This window comes from Stegodyphus dumicola, chromosome 1 (genome assembly GCF_044657685.1).
Source record: "Stegodyphus dumicola isolate Sdum_Otavi_A_Nest chromosome 1, ASM4465768v1".
NCBI lineage: Eukaryota > Metazoa > Arthropoda > Arachnida > Araneae > Eresidae > Stegodyphus > Stegodyphus dumicola.
The window spans coordinates 103,245,770-103,263,203 of NC_140768.1; the positions used below are offsets into that span (position 1 = coordinate 103,245,770).

General features: G+C 32.6%; 1 protein-coding gene across 3 annotated transcripts in view; it reads right to left on the reverse strand.

Moving 5' to 3' along the window:
* The window catches only part of LOC118198622 (coronin-6-like), a 159,342-nt gene that overhangs the window by 50,506 nt on the left and 91,402 nt on the right, over nucleotides 1-17,434 (reverse strand). For all 3 annotated transcript variants that reach the window (XM_085818516.1, XM_085818523.1, XM_035370353.2), the window contains exons 4-5: nucleotides 6,367-6,542; nucleotides 4,890-5,006 (exon numbers count right to left, since the gene is read on the reverse strand). In XM_085818516.1, coding sequence (XP_085674642.1) covers nucleotides 4,890-5,006; nucleotides 6,367-6,542 — 293 coding nt within the window. The remainder of the gene's footprint in view (nucleotides 1-4,889; nucleotides 5,007-6,366; nucleotides 6,543-17,434) is intronic.

A 17,434-nucleotide genomic window follows, 5' to 3' on the forward strand; every position in this document is an offset into this window, starting at 1 on the left:
CAAATGACAAAATATGAAAAAGTTATTACGATTTTTAGTACAGAAAGGGAGAATTAAAGAGTTACCGTTAGTTTGAATTACAATTTTGATTCACATATTTTTTTATCTGACATATATATGTAAGATATAACAAAATACAATGGCTGGTCTCAGAAATAATTGGCAACCTCAAAATTAACTATTCTAAATTTGATGTTCTCGCCTCTAAATTCACCTGTTCACCAAATTCAAGATGTTTCCATGTTACATAACAACCTAACACTAACTAATCACAGATTAGCTGTACTTATGCATCATACTTAAGTATAAGTACTCTTCGCAAGCAGCTACATCATTCCTTTTCCTACCTTCCACCATGCAAACATCTCTATGTTGCCATGCCCTCCTTTCTTCTTATTCTAAGATGATGTAATATGCATATAAAAATTATTGTGATTGCTTATGATCAAAAACTATATTGTCTCTAAAGAAATGAGTCTGATGTGCCTAAAAATAAAGATTGATGATTTGTCAAGACTCCAGTTTTGGTTTATGCATCTATCTATCTAACTATGCTGACTTCCTCGCTGCAGCGCATTAAAACTCCACCCTCCGCTGTCTATAGTCAGAAGTTAAAAGTGCCGGATTCCTCCTACATAATTGAAATACTACATTAATTTTTTTTTAAATGCAGGCTATGTCCTTGATGCTTAATCATGCCTTTCCTCATATGATAAACTTTCTCTTGCTTTGTTAATACACTAATGCTTTTTTTTTCCACCACGCTCTTCGAACATTTCTTTTGAAGGGGGGGGGGCGATATGTAAGATATAACAAAATACGATGGCTGCACTAAGAAATGATTGACAACCTTAAAATTAACTATCCTAAATTTGGTGTCAACCCCCCAGTTTATCCTTTTTCCCAAATTCGAGATCTTTCCATACATACCTGCCAACCTCGTAAAGATAAAAATTCAGAAGGACACGAAGAATTAATATCATGCTTTGATATTAAAAAAATAACAATTTACACAAATAAAAAAAAATTTACTTACATTAGTAAATCTCAATTAAGTAGTAACTAAAAAATTTATTAGGAAACATAAAACAAGAACTTAATGTTACACAAAATTATTGCAATGAATTTAGAGTGCATTTTTTGGCTTTAGCCAAAAATTCTTTGGAAAATTTCCTGTCATAACAATTAGTTTCCTCATAACATTAAGCAATTAAAATGTTTTTTAGAGTTTTTGGTGAAATTGAAGAACGAAACATAGTTTTGTTTTTCTTCAAAACACTGAAGACTATCTCGCACTCAGCATTACTGTGTGGAATTACGAGAATAGCACATAAAACTCTTGCTAGTCTATTATATTTTGGTGTTCCATCAGCTCTTTTTATTCTTTTTAAGGTACTAACAAGGACATCAAGTCTATCTTGTCCAGAACTGGCAAAGTCTTCAATCTGTGCAGCAGAAAATTGATTCTGTAGTTCATCTAAAGCATCATTGTGGCATTCATTTTCTATAATTTTTAACAAAAATGGAAATTTATCAATAAAAAAATGAATCTTTTCAAAAGATGAATTTTCAATTTGTTTCAAATTTGCCACTTCAGCATTTAACAGAACTTCATTTTGCAAAGGAAATTTCCTTACAATGTAATCAACGGCTGAGGAAAAGTACTTCCTAACACATTGAAAAAATTCTTTTTTCTCATGATCTTTCACAGAATTTACAAGTTCCCTGGTTTGATTTCCAATTGTAAGATCATTGTCATCCTTTTGATTTGCCAAACTATTATAGGCAACACGAATCAACACACTGTTTTTCACAACGGATGGTTTTACAAACTTAGTATAAAGTTCTTTCAAAAGATCATTAAGAATTTGGATAAGCAGGGGAGATTTTGGCGAAGCTGATTGTAGAAGGGTATTTACACTTTCAAAAATCTTAATGGTACTTAACACAAAACTACAATATGCTTTGTTCCAATCCGAAGAAAGAAGATAGAAAATCCTTTCCTCCCGGCTAATAGAAGACTGTTTCTTCTTCCCTTCAACTTCTTTAACAAAGTTGACCTTTGAGGAGTCTTCTCCTTTGAGGAGTCTTTTCTTTTTAAAGGGTTTGATTCTGTGTGTTGGCTTTTCCCTTTTAAAGCATTTTGATTAGAAGAAAAGTTGGTTTTCGGAATCTTATATGCCGACAAATTTGATGGGATCTGTGGTTTCATTTTGGTCTCTTCGTGGAAATATTTTAGCAATGCATCCCACTGCTCAATAAACCTTCCTAGCGCTCTGCCTAAGGATAACCATCTCGTGCATACATGTTTCAGAATTTTTCTCGTTTCACCAGAGCACAGTTCTTGAAAATTCTTTAGGTTTTCTTTCCTTTTTACACTTTTTTCCAGATAGAAAAACACATCAATCAGAAGCTGGTCAATATTTAATGGTAAAGCAGCTGCAGCTTTTTCTGCTGTCAAATTAATTAAGTGGCATGGGCATCCAATAACAATTAATTCATTTTGTTCTTTTTTGAGGAAAGAGGCTACACCCTTTTTGTCACCCACCATGACATGAGCATTATCTGCACCAAATGAAATGCAGTTTGATATTGGGATGTTAAGTTGTTTCAACTCATTAATTACCAAGGAGGCAATATTTCCCCCCATAGCGTCTCCATTTAACAAAGGAAGACGCAAAAGATGAGTTTTCATTTCATTAGAAACATCACAGAAATATGTGACAACGATGGGGTAAAGCTTCCAATCGCTGTTGTTGCTGCCATCAATTGACACCGAAAATGCTGAATCCTGGAGTGCAGCTATCGTTTTACTTTGTGCATCACAAGCAATTTCGTTCACAATAGAAGATGTTTTCGTGCGAGCAGAAGCATATTTCTGAGCAATCTTGGAGTCGAGAAACATCCGTCTGAAATGTTGACCGGTGTGATCGGCAGCGCTTAGCGGCACGTTGTGTTCGATGAGGAATGCAGTAAACAAACACTCTGCCAAAATGACATCGGCATCCGAATTCGTAGCCGAATTTGAAAAAAAAATCATCCACTTTCTTTGATGTTGTCGAAGCCGAAGCATTAACTTCATGCTTTTTAGACTTAACATGCTTCACAATGTCGCTTCTTCCACCGTGACTTATTATGAAGTCACACACGCACACGTTGCAAAATGCATAGTTATTTCCTTTGAAGGATTCTTTAATTGTTGGGAATTCGGCTTTGTAGGCAGGCCGAAAATATTGGAGTAATTCCCTTGCTGCTGAAGCGAAAGCGAAAAAAATAATCTGACACCCACAAAGAAAAGAGTGGGAGAAAGAAGTTCAGCTCATTGGATTGGCTGGTTAGGCTACTATCACACGTCGGTTTGTTTCGGAAGAACAACTGTTTGGCACAATTTTTCTGCTTTGTCACAACAGCCAATCACCACTGATCGCTTTGGGGTTAACGCAGGGAAAACTGGTTCCCCATTACAAACATGCTGATAGCATTCGAAGCTGATAGCTGATTGGTTGAAAACGAACAACCTGCAATTTTTTTCGAAATGAAGGAAAAAGTCGCACGTCTTCCTTTCAATAGTAAACCAGGCAGAAAAATTGTCCGAAACAGTTGTTTGTGTGAAACAAACGCCATGTGATATGGGCCTTAAGCGGCGAGTTGGGAGAAACCGCAGGTTACTTGATTCGAAGTAGTCGGTAGTTGGTGGAAAAACACGATGCAATTGCCAAAAATCGCTGAATTGGCGAAAAATTCTAAAATTTCGACAAAAATCACTAAACTTGAAAAAGGAAAAAAATCGTAAAAAATGGATTACGATCGTAAATCGTAAAGACAAACGCATTTTCGTAAAAATTACGAAAAATTCGTAAAAGTTGGCATGTATGTTCCACGTTATATTACAACCTAAAATTAACCAATCACAGCTTAGCTCTGCTTTATGCACCTACCTAGTATAAATAGCTACTAACTGCCTAGTCTCGCTCTCTTTCGCCTGCTTGTTGACAGCATATTGCTAAGGCTCTGCTAGCTATTCACCGTTATTTAAAATGTAATTGCATATCTAAATTTATAGGGCGGGTTTAGCACCCCTAATCTTCTACCAGTTATAAAGATATGCATTAAGGAATTCGACATCCAAAAATAAATGATGTTTAACTATCAAGCTGGTTATGCTTCTTCTAAAATTCCATCGGATCAATCCACTATGACACAATTTCTGATCATCTATGCAGCAGTATTTTTGGCCATGACTAGAATGTGAATTGTTTTTTCTGCCAAAAGTACAACATTACATATATATACATATTACAAGGAGATAATTAAATCAAAACATTAAATTATTTTAATTATTCATTTATTTTAATCTTATTTTTAAAAATATAATCTTAATTCCTAATGGCATTTTCATTAGCATTTTTAGTCACCTTGCAATTTCATTTTAAATTACTTTAAATCAACCAAATTTGTCACCCTTTTTACTTATTTCATGAACTTATAATCAGCCACATATAATTCTGAAAAATGTCCCTATTAAACATATTTTCAACTCTTATTGAAAAAGACCAAAGTAATATGTTGCTTTGTTTTTGTTTCAAAGTTTTTTTATTTAATTATTTTAATAGTCTCTTGATTAAATCTGCTGCATACTGAGAAACTTATAGTTGATGTTATAGTTCTTTTTAAAATTTTCAGAAAACATAAAATAATAGGACCTTTTTTAAAACACTTGTTATAACAAAAAAGAAAAAAAAATCAGATTAATATTTATATTCTAAAATTAAATGTAAGCCAAGAAAGTTGACGCACCATTTTTTTCATTTGGACAATTAAAATAAACACTAATAAGATTCACTAATAGCAACACATTAGTGAGATTATAAGCAAAAAAATTAACTCACTTCGCTTCGTAAAGCATACTGGCGTTCGCTCATACGTGAGAAACCCGTCGTGAAAAGAAGTCCATTCCTTAAGAATATTGCCTTTTGAGGCTTAGCACCCTCATGGCCAGGAGCTTCCTGAGAAGATAAAATAATGCATCAAGACAGAACACAGCTTTATAAAAATTCTATTAAAAATCAAATATAGTCAAATTTTGAAAGACCAAATGGCATAATTTTAGTTTGTTCAAGACAGCCAATTGCAAGAAAATGCAACACATGAGAAAAATAGTCACATTAAGATACTTCATACTAGTACATACAATTGAAGAAAAAGTTCTCATCTGAATGAAAACTGCAGAAAAGAGGAATGAGAGAGATTTTGTGCACAAAATTCAGCTCTATTTTGTAAAAAAGGTAAGCAGTATTATTAAAATTGACCTACATAAATTACAATTATAAGAAGGTCCTAACAAAACTGCCAGATTTAATATGCCCATAAAAATACTTAATTTTTAAAAATTGAAAAATATTTTTACATACGTACAATAGATGAATGATCTTAATTAAGAATCTTGAGCTTGATTTAACTTGGCAAGATTGGCATTTTATTACTGTTAGTTCATTTTGCAGTTTTGTTTCAGCTCCGTCACTACAGAAAGGAATAGAGAGCTTTGATTGCAAAAGCTAATTACAAGAATGGTGTGTATTAAGCACAGGCTGTTACGAAGCTACATACATTGCAAATTGGAAATGGATAAACAACTTTCCAATATAATATCTGGAAGCAAAAGAAACTTTTCGCAAGAGGATTATTAGTTTCCCAAGAAGATTTAACCTTAACTTCCATAAAATCCAGCACTATTCCCAAACCTTACTTTTCTCAAATTTTTCAATTTAACAAAATTAGGCTATATGGGGATTGAACCATAGGTCTCAGATTCAAATTCGATCTTTTGACATGAAAATGCAACTAATGGAATAGCAAACTGAAGAATGATAAAGAAATATGAGAACTCGGGTTTGACAGCACACATTAAATCACCATGCTCGCCATCCATCCTGTTTCTTAAAAACCTTGCTATTATGAATGAAACAGTTAATGCAAGTCTCAAAGAATCCAGATTTAAAAAGTAAAAATGAAAGAATTTAAAAGAGTATTTGAACGTATCATTAGTCACCTTAACAGGCAGACATGTGAGAAAGTGATTATGAATTTCATCAAGAGAGTACAGTGCTGCGAAAGTCATGGAAGACATATGTCAGACATTATTTTTTATTTTTAAATTGGAACATTTACCTGCAGTAAGCATGTAAGAATATTTTCTAAAAACAAAAGTATTTTACTGGGCATATAGAATCCAGTGTTTTTTATTGGGACATCCTTTATAACTGAAAAATAAGAAAAACATATCAGCCATGGCTATATTCAAGAACTTCTCTGCTTCAATTACAGCACAAAATGCATGATGAAATATATATTATATTTTTTCCATACCTGCTCCATTTCACCAGATCTAGGGTTGTATATCCTTATCTTCTTATCTTTACAAGTTGTAACTAATCTGTTTCCTTCCCAGTTCCAACATACAGACCATATAAGGTCAGGGTGATTTATAGTATAAAGGACTTCAGCAGTACCAACATTCCAAATCAAAATTTTCAAATCAGCACCTGTCAAAAAGAATTTCACTATTACATTTCATTTTCATTACAAAAACTATTCTAAAACTAAAGGAACAAAATAGTTCTTCATAGAAACATGAGATTATTTCACATCAAACTTCATCATTTTTTAATAATGCACAACTAATGCCCAAGATGTTCAGGATTATATAATATATACTAAGGTTGCTCCTTATGTTGATTTAAAAAAGTAAAGAGTTCCTTATTAAACTACGCAAGTACAATAAAATAATTTTAAATTAATTTCAGTTAATTTTGCTACCCTTTCTGGGATTCATGCTTTTTTTTTTTTTTTTTTTTTGAATCTCTATAGCTGAAAACACTTTTTTACAAAAACAACCCCATACTTTTCATTTCTATTCTGCTCTATCCCTTCTGACTACAATGGTGGCCAAAATTGTGGAAACTTTTGGAAATTTTTATGTTTTTGAACTTTGTATGCTTATAGAAAATGTTACGTTTCGCAAAATGCAAACTTGTATATATCATTTTAAAGAGAATTTATTACTGAATTCAATACAAAACACAAAATTCAATTATTTGCAATACAAAAAAAGTTATATGTACTTTAACATAAATAAAAAACACAGTTATGAAGTGGTTTGTAATATCTAGCTTTCCCGGCCAATCACTGTTCTTGTTCTGAGAACCAATCATATGTTAGTAACTGCCAGTAGAAGCTTACATCATTTTTACACTTGAAACAATTCATTATTTTGCTTTGTTCTGTAGAAGGAGGACCTGTTTCTTATACACTGCAATTACAAGTAGGAATTTTTGTAAAAAATTTTAATATTTAGTCAAGAAGCAATGACATCAAATAAAAGAGTAGATTGGACACGTAGAAAGAGATGTAATATTATTGTGTTATGAGAAAGTGGTCTTTCCTATGCTGAAATTTGCAAGACAGGTGGATGGTTCAGTGACTACATCCGGAGTCTGAAAGTTTTGTTTACGATATCAGGAGACAAATTCAATAAAAAATAAAGAAGGAAAAGGCCGAAAAAGGTGCACCACATCTATTGATGACAGAAGAATAAAAAGACTATGTCTCTAAGATAGAAAAATGTCATCAGCAGCCATCAGAAGTGATCTGAATGATGCTGGTGTTTCTGTCAGTTCAAGAACAATCAGGAGAAGATTAACAGATGTTGGCCTGAGAGGTAGAATTCCACAAAAAAAGCCTTATCTTAATTTTCAGCAACGAAAAAAAAAAAAAAAAAAAAAAAAAAAGACTACAGTGGGCAAAGGAACACATTAACTGGACAGATGATCAGTGGTCACAAGTTATATGGATAACACAAACATAACATATGGATCAGTGGTCACAAGTTATATGGGTTATAGTGATGAAACTATGATATCGTTATTCGGAGTGATGGGCAAAAATATGTAAGACGTAGAATAGGAGAAGAGCTACATCCTGACTGCATTCAAGCAATTGTGAAGAACCCAGTTAGTGTTATGATTTGGTCATGCATGTCAGCAGATGGTATTGGTCACCTTCATGTCATCGATGGGACACTGAATGCCAGAAAATACATCGACACTATTCTAGAACCAAAACGTCTACCTTCCATCAGAGATCTCTTTCCCAACAATGCTTTGTTTATTTTTCAGCAGGATTCTGCTCCTTGCCACATGGCCAAAATATTGAAAGAGTGGTTTCGTACAAAGAGCATTAAATTGTTGTCATGGCCAGGAAACAGTCCTGACCTCAATCCTATCGAAAATTTGTGGCACCGTTTGAAAACTCTTGACCGAATGAGGCACCCATCAAATAAAAGGGAACTAATTGAGGCTATAATTGTTTCCTGGCATCATGTAATAACGAAAGAAGAGCTTAAAACTCTTGTCAGCTCAATGAAACGTCGATGTGAAGCTGTAATAAAAAATTAAGGGTACCCTACTAAGTACTGATAACTCACTGTAATCATCACTATCTAATGTATATCGATAACTATTATCGTTTAACTTTTTTGTATTGCAAATAATTGAATTCAGTAATAAATTCTCTTTAAAATGATATATACAAGTTTGCATTTTGTGAAATGTAACGTTTTCTATAAGCATACACAGTTCAAAAAAATAAAAATTTCCAAAAGTGTCCACAATTTTGGCCACCACTGTATAACTAAAAAAGAGCTCATTCTAAAAGACATTAAAATTTATATCAGTGGTCTCAAACTGGTAACCCCTGAAGCAATTCTATGTTGCCATAGATAAAATTCAATAATGTATTTGCCACACATAAGGTACAGCAAAGATTTCAAGAATTTAGTTATTTACAGTCCGAATTTACATTATTTTCATTACAATTAAAAATGAACATGAGTAATGCACCAGAAAATTCACAAACGATGCTAATCTATTTACAGTGTGATATAAATCTTATTCAAAGATTTCATGATACAGCTTTTATTAACTTTTATTTGTACATCTGCCAAAAATTAAATAAGCTTAGTTACGAAAATTTACACCAAGAATAACCATTTTGTTTGGGAATACATTTATGTGTCAACATCTTTTTTACACAAGTGAAAATTAATAAGAAAAGAACCTGTTTGACCAATGAGCATCTATAATCCATGATGAAGGTAATGTCTAACTAAATTTTCTCCAAAGCTATAAATTTTATTGGAATCGAAACATTATGAAGTGCCAAGAAATAAAGGTTCACAATTATTCACATACAAACATATGTGATTTCATGTGTATGTTAGAGAAAAATTTAATAAATAAAAGAAAGAGAGAAGGCTGCAGTTATTTACCCTTAAGTTTCATTCCACTTGGAAAAGTTAGAAAGTTTTCATAATTTGTTTATTTTTACTTTAAATTAAAGAAAGTTATTTAATGATTATTTAAACATGTCAAAACTATTTTTAATAAATGTCTGTCTGAAAATTTAATATTTAGCTGTCAATATATTTGAATAACAAAGTGTAACCAAAATACCCTACATTTTTAAAAACGAGCAAAGACTGAGTTTTTTCTTAAAAAATTTACCCCAAATTTAAAACAAATAAATAAGGTGAAACGGATTTACATGAAAATCCTGTAACGTTCAAACATTGCACCATGAGGATGAAAATGTTGCAAGCAGGCAAAATGGAAGGAATAGTTTCCAATCCAATTCCTGTAGAGCAGTTGGTGTAGCCCGACACCAAATGACGATAGTTTTAACTCTGGTAACCTTATCTGAAACAAGCAGATTTATTTTGCTCCTTTGTTGTCTTGTATACTACCTATGGTATTAGTGTTAGCCTTAATTTCTGTGCCATTTTATTTTTGTTTGAAAGACGAGCAGAAAGAGAAATTCTTATATGGCAAATTTCAAACTACAGTTGAATACTTTTGCTGAAAATTCTAACAGTATGGATGCTCAACATTTCTCTGTAAATAAAAAACAAATCTGAGAGTGAAGAGAACCAGATACAAATTTTGCCAGCATCATATTTTATGATTTGGCAATGATGCAACAAAACAGCAAAATGAATAATTTTGAAAGTAAAATAAGTCATTTTCATAAAACAAATAACTCATTCAATTTTTTTCATAAACTTTAAGAAATATAAACTAAAAAAATTATAAAGTGTGATATTCAGTGGTTTATCGCTTGTGCATGGCTAACAGAAAACATTTCCCCCCCCCCCTCGAAATTAGTGGATCTGTACATAAACTGATCTCTATAATTTAACTAACAAAAAATTCCCAAAATTCTTCTCTTATACATGGAAATACGCAGTATATTTCTTGCGAGTGTCAAACTTTAGATTTCAGAAAGAAAATAAACACAAATTTTAATTTTTTTTTCCTCAATATTATTATTGTTAACATCAACTTTGATAAATGTTTAGTAAACAAAATTTAAAATTTGTTTAAAATATTTTATTAATAAAAAATCTAGTATGTCAGCTGCTTTTAGATCATAAAATCGCAGCCCGCATGCAATTTGAGTTCGAAACCATAAATTTAGATCAGCATTTCCCAACCAGGGTTCCACTAGAAATATGGAAATAACACATATGTCATAGAGCGAAGAAACAATTTTTTCTCGAATCAGTAATAAAGCTGATGGTTATTGAAAAGCTACCTTTGGCCATTCGGCTAGGCTAGGCAGGGTTACACTCGTCAGATAGTGTCAACAGTTGTATCAATTTCTTTGTTACCTGCATTACCCATTCTATTGTTTAAAAAATTTTTTTTAGATATATATATATATATACGGCAGGAGATTATATTAAATGCTTCATTGGCAAAGCAAGGTGCACGCAGCATGATTCTAACCAGACATAGCCAAACAACTAAATAAACTTTTTCACTTGTCATAGATTAGAGTCTAGTGTGATTGTGTATGCATTAGTGTTGCAAGAAGTGTAGGATTTTGTGGTTAGTTAAACAGAGTGATAATGCATAACTTTTTATTTTATTATTATTTAATTTATTATACTACTATTTTTACTACTACAGTCAAAAGTCATTATTCGGACACCCATAATCCGGACCTCAAAGCTACAAACTTTCTGTGCATGCGTCGCTTTGACGCATGCGCATAGGCGTTTACGCCTGCGCATAAGACCTTTACGGCTGCGAATATGGGTTTGCGCAAGCGCATAATACGTTTACGCATGCGCATTTAATGTATAGCGGACGGTATAAACTAAGCTAAAATTATCTAATTCAGTTAATGTTGCACATTGCGTTGTTCCTTAATCTTCAAATTGGATCCGGCTTATTATTTTTTGCAGACTGTTAGAGCTATTTTATAAAAGTAAGCTTGAACTTTCGATTATGTCAAATAGAATTTCCGATATATATTTACTAGTATGTAAAAGATCTACAAAGCGAAAGTATGTTTTGAAATCCGAAATCTGTTTATTAATTTCACGCTGCTCTGCGGCAGGGGTAAGGGGCAGAAACGCGGCGGCGCGCAATGAATTGGAAGTTGATCCGTCAGCACTATCCTTATCTTCAGGGCAGATGTTTTTATTTTATTTGGCTTATAATTCCTTACTGAATGTAGTATTTCATTTGGATGTACACTGTCTTTGATATGATTTAAATCAAGTTCCTCGTCATTATAATTTGCTTCCGATAGTGAAAAAAGTGACAGAGAGGTTATTGAAAACGAAAACATTTTGATTGACAAATTAGTCGGTATTCTCGACACAGCAATTATAGGACTTGAACAGCGGAACTTTGTAACTAAACAAGCAATTATGTCTGTTTAATAGAATTAAATAGAAAGTATTATCACATGAAATGAAGCAACTTAAACAACTTACATTGAAAGAAATGTTTAATAAAGTAAACAAATATTAAGCTTTTTCTTTTTGTAAATTTTGATACCTTTAGATCATAATTGTTCTTTATTTCATAAATTACGGTTTCATATTTTTAATTTTGTAATTTCTGCATGCCATCTTACCAGATTTAAACTGATGATCTATAATCCGGAAAAATTGATAATCCAGAATCGCCGAAGTCCCGACGAGTCCGGATTAACGACTTTTGACTGTATTTGGTTTTGTTTCTCACTTTTTAATTCTTGTACAGATTTTAATACAAGGGCAATCCCAAAAAAAGGTCTCCTATATTTTTAGATATACAAAGAACCATTTATTTTCTATAATTGCTAAATCACTTTAAAGATTGAAGAATGCTTTATTTTTCAACATAATCGCCATTTCAGTCGATGCATTTTTGTAGACGCTGTGGCAGTTTTACAATGCCTATGTCATACCAGCTTGCCGCCATGCCCTTCAGGAAGTGTTGAGGACCAACAGGAGCATCCAGAGTGATCCTCCGATCTTTACGCATGAGTTCCTCAACTTTTGCGATTGTCTCGTTGGCAATTGACGGCCTCCCGCTCCTTTCTTCGTCATGAATTTCAGTACGACCGGCTATAAACTCTCTACACCACTTGCGAACGTTTTCAACATCCATGCACGACTGTCCATACACTTCCGTCAATAGGCAGTGAATTTCATTCGGTTTAACAACTTTTGCATTCAAAAATCGAATAACTGCGCGCACTTCGCACTTGGTGGCAACGTTTATCGGGAGCTCCATTTTGAATGGCTGCCAAGCCAAGACTGAGCATCTGAACGAAGCGCCTGCGTGCTTATGTGGTAGCAGAGAAGGCACCACTCACAACAGTGTTGCCAACAACCATATTAAAACTTTCTCTACGTCCCCAAAAAATAGGAGACCTTTTTTTTTTTTTAGGATTGACCTCATAGTTAAAATGCGGCAATACCTGAAGACAAACAATACAGATAATTCTGAAGAGAGTAGTAATGTAGATTTAGGATATGATACAAAATTTCAAAAGACTGATAAAGAAAGAGATGCAAAAAAGTTTCGTGTTTACAATGAAAGTTATTTATTTATCAATGAGCTTTACGTGGACTGGTGATCCATAATGTGTCGTTTATTTTGTGGTAAAAAAAAAAAAAAAAAAAAAAAAACACTTTCAAATACGGCAACGGCTCCAACAGAATTGTACAGACATTTCATGACAAATCATAATAATATGAAAAACAAAACTTTTTTTATTTTAAAAGTCTATTACTCTGCTAAAATCTCAATATGAATGGAGTGCAGCTTTTGTAAAAACATTCACAATTAGTGAAAAGGCTCAAAATGCTAGTTATTTGATACCAAAGCTTACTACATAGAAAAGGAAAAGCCATACTGTTGGTAAGAATCTCATAATGCCCTCATGTAAAATTACAGTGGGTTAATTGTAGGGAGAAAATGCAGCAAAGAATTCCATTTTCGAGAAATACAGGATAAATGGAAAAATGGCAGTTTTGCAATTTAAGTTGACAGATCAATAGATTTGAACAATAAATGTTACGTATCAGTATTTGCACAATTTGTTAATGAGGGAGAAACTCAAACTTCCTCTGCTGTAATAAATTACTTAAGATAAGCACAGGAATAGATATATTTAATGTTATCAGCACATCTGGAAGAAAAAGATCTTTCTTGGAAGAATTGTAATGGCATTTGTACGGATAGTGCTGCATCCATGACTGGCTCCATAAAAAAGTTTTGTTACTCTGGCAAAAGAAAAAACTGCCAATGTTGTTGCCATGCACTATTTTATTCACACAGATATGTTTATGTCCAAGTCTCTTGGTAATGAACAATTAAAGGTACTTGATGGTGTTATAAAACTAGTAAACTTCATTAAACAAAAGCAAATCTACTTCAGAAATTTTAAAAGGCTATGTGAAAACATGGCCAAAAAGCACACAAATCTACTGCTGTACACTGAAACTTGGTGGTTAAATAGAGGCTGAGTTTTCAGTAGTGTTTTTGAGCTAAAGGAAGAAATGCATGCATATTTACAACAAGAAGACAAACAAGATTTTACTAAATACTTTGAGGATCAAATGTAGGAGCAGATGTCAGTTTATTTAGTTGACATATTTCCTCATTTCAATCAAATGAATAAGTTACTGTAAAGGGGCTGAGTAACATTGCATGATAAGATCCTTAGATTTAAAGAAAACTGACCTTAAGAAAGATCATGTTGTAAAAGGGAATTTTGATATGTTTGAATTATATGCAGAAATAAAAAATGAAAATGGATACCAACGAATTTCAAGTTTTATTGTATGCCACCTAGTTTGTTTTGTTTGTTTATGTGATTACAGCAAAGCCTTGAGAACTACCTGCCTTCGTAGAGGACTTTCTAAGGCAAAATGGCTTGTATACATATTACACATGGGTCAAACCATGAAAATGCTGTGATACTTGTTTCGCAATTGAAGCAAACTCCATTGATGGAACACAGCAGTAACTTTATTTAACACTCAAAATGGTGGCATGCAAGCAAGAACAGAAAATGTATTCTAACCTTTTAAAAATTACTTTCTCTGTACGAGAATCACATGCGGCTCTCGGACCTGTGCTTCAGACAATGCTATTAACATATAATTAATCTTCATCCATTTCAATTGCACAAGATTTTACCAAGAGAATTTAAAGCTGTTACGATGCCCATGTAGCCGGCCTGTTCGCAGGATCTGAAACTCAGACCAAACTACCAGCATTCAGCAACTTGGCCACATCTCACCTAGAAGGGCTGTCGAAGAAAACTGATTATTCCCATTCATATCAACAGAACTCAGAACTATATGATGGGGTAAGGAATCCATTCTGTCATACTTTTGTTCATCCTCAGAATAGTTCATCTTCAGACCTTTGTAACTTACAATTGGATGGTTTGTAGAAAATGAGATTTAATGACATGGATTTTGACAAATTCTGAATTTCTGTTGAAAGCGAGTATTCAACTATTCATTGAAAAACAATATATTGCTGCAGTTTTCAATATCATACATGTGTGAACAATCTTTTTCCTGTTTAGCAACTATAAAGAATAAGGACAGAAATTGTCTCCTTTCCATGGAAGATGAAATTCGCATATGTATATCAAAATATTTGCTATTACTTGTACTAAAGATATTTATTATTTATTTATACCTAATTATATTTAGAATTATACTAATTGCACGCAATTGTATTCTTTGTTTTTAAATAAGTGACAAAAATGATAGTAACTTTTTGTTTTCATTAATGATTGTTACTAAAAATATTATGAAAAAACATTGTTACATGGACGCTGGGTTTTCCTAGAACTTAAATGTTTGTCAAAGGGATTTCGTAAAAGTAAAAAGGTTGGAAAATGCTGACTTAGATAATGCACAGGAAACATTGGAATTAATTAGGTTATTTGAACATGGTAAAGCAAACAAGGGCTATTTGCCTGAGGAAAGGGATGCCTTCATGGAATTTTTTCCAAGGGAAATTGGCTAATATTAATGTTACACATGTGGAAAAGCCACAAAAACCAAACATGCAGCCAGCCCATTTGCCAGAGTTTACACCTACCAGTATTCAGCAATCCTCAACCAATCAGCCACTGGTAAGAGAAGACATTACGGACAAATACAAACATTGCATATTAATTATCTGAATTAAATGGCAAAGTGTGAATTGCTGCTGCAATTATTTCTAATTCAACTGCCAAATGAAGATGGTGACGACTACAAGTGGTAAATCACTACTGCAAGTTGCACCTGATTATGAGATAATTACTATATTCCGAACTACAGAGTTAGCTGATAATCAACTGTAGTACAGTTCAGAGTTCTCATACTTAAGTTTGCTTTACTGAAATTTAAAGTTGTCCACCTGATTTATCAGAAGCAGTTTTAAGTTTTCCGGTATCCACAAGTTGATATAATAAGGTTTTGGTTTGGTTATTATTCAAGTATGATGATACTTCATTTATTTAATGAGATATAATTTACTGTTAATTAAACTGTTAGGCTAACATGGCATATAGCCTGACATGACTGCCTGTTATGTAAAAAAATGTGTTGACAATTTAAGCCAGAAGACTAGAGGATATAACATTAAATACATATATCAACACAATTTTGAGATATACAAATGCAACCCAAAGGAATAATGCCCCCCCTATAAAATTCTAACAGTCTAAGTCACTATATCATTCTTCAAGATTCTGAATGCAAAATCACAGCATATGGATGAATTCCAATTAATGACCAGGCCACCTAACTTGCCAGATCTTAGACCTATAGAGCACATTTGGGATGTCATGGAGCAGCAGCTTAGAGCTCAAACTCCATGTCAGAATATCTTGACTTTGTGCGACCACTGCTTAGACACTTGGTACAACCTTCAGTGTATATTTCTGTACATAAATGAGCAAATTAAATCACTAGCAACCCTTTTTTTTAACACCAAGTGCTATATTTCTGTGCATATTTTTACAAAAAGTACTCTATTTCTCTGCACTTTTTACTGACTCGAGATTTCGTTGCAAATTTTCTCGAAGATAGAGTTTTACTCATTTTTACTTTTATATGACTGCCTTGACTAAATAATTCATGGTTTTAAAAAATAAATTTAACATTTTAAAATTTAATGTACATACACTGAGAAATTTTAATTTTTTTTTAACAATCCATTTTTTATTAGTGGGAATACTTAAAAACTGAATTTACAATTGATTACTGATATTTATAATAATAAACTAAATCATAAAAATATGATAATTAACTCTTCTGTTCATTATATTACATCAAAATATTAATCAATGCTCAATTTTCTTTTATACATCACTACCCATGCAGCAAATTTACAGTAGACACCACTTAATGTTCTCATTTGTATATTATTATCGAATTGCTGAAGTCCCGTGTGTTTGTATACCAAAACATGGAAAATACATCACTTATTGTGATCAACAAGTTATAGCTAACATGATCAAATTATTATAGAATTTTTTTTAACTGAGAAAAAGTCGAAAAATAAAAGATTAATTCACCAAAATAAGCTTAAAATACTTAATAAAAATTATCAAGTACAAAGAAATGTTACTAAGTAGATTGTGGTGTCAAACTGAGGGCTTGTGGGCTGCAGACAGCCCCAAAGTAATTTTATGTGGCCTGCAAATGCATTTCAATTATGTATTTGTTCCAAGTCTGATGTGGCAAAAGTTTCAAGGTTTTAGTTACTTACAATAAAAGTTTACATTATTTTCATTTCCATTAGAGACGAACAGGAATAATGTACCAGAAAATATATTAATGGAACTAATTAACTGGTAACGTAATATAAATTTCATTCAAGGATTTGAAGATACGCATTTCATTAATTTTTATGTGTCTTGTATCTTCTGTCAAAAAATATGTACAAATTTTTATATTAAGAATATGTTTTGTTTGAGAAAGCATTTATATATGAATAGCTTTTTTTCACAGTTGAAAATTACTAAGAAAAGAAACAGATGGATAGAAGCATCTACAATTCCTGCTGAAGATAATTTCTTGTAG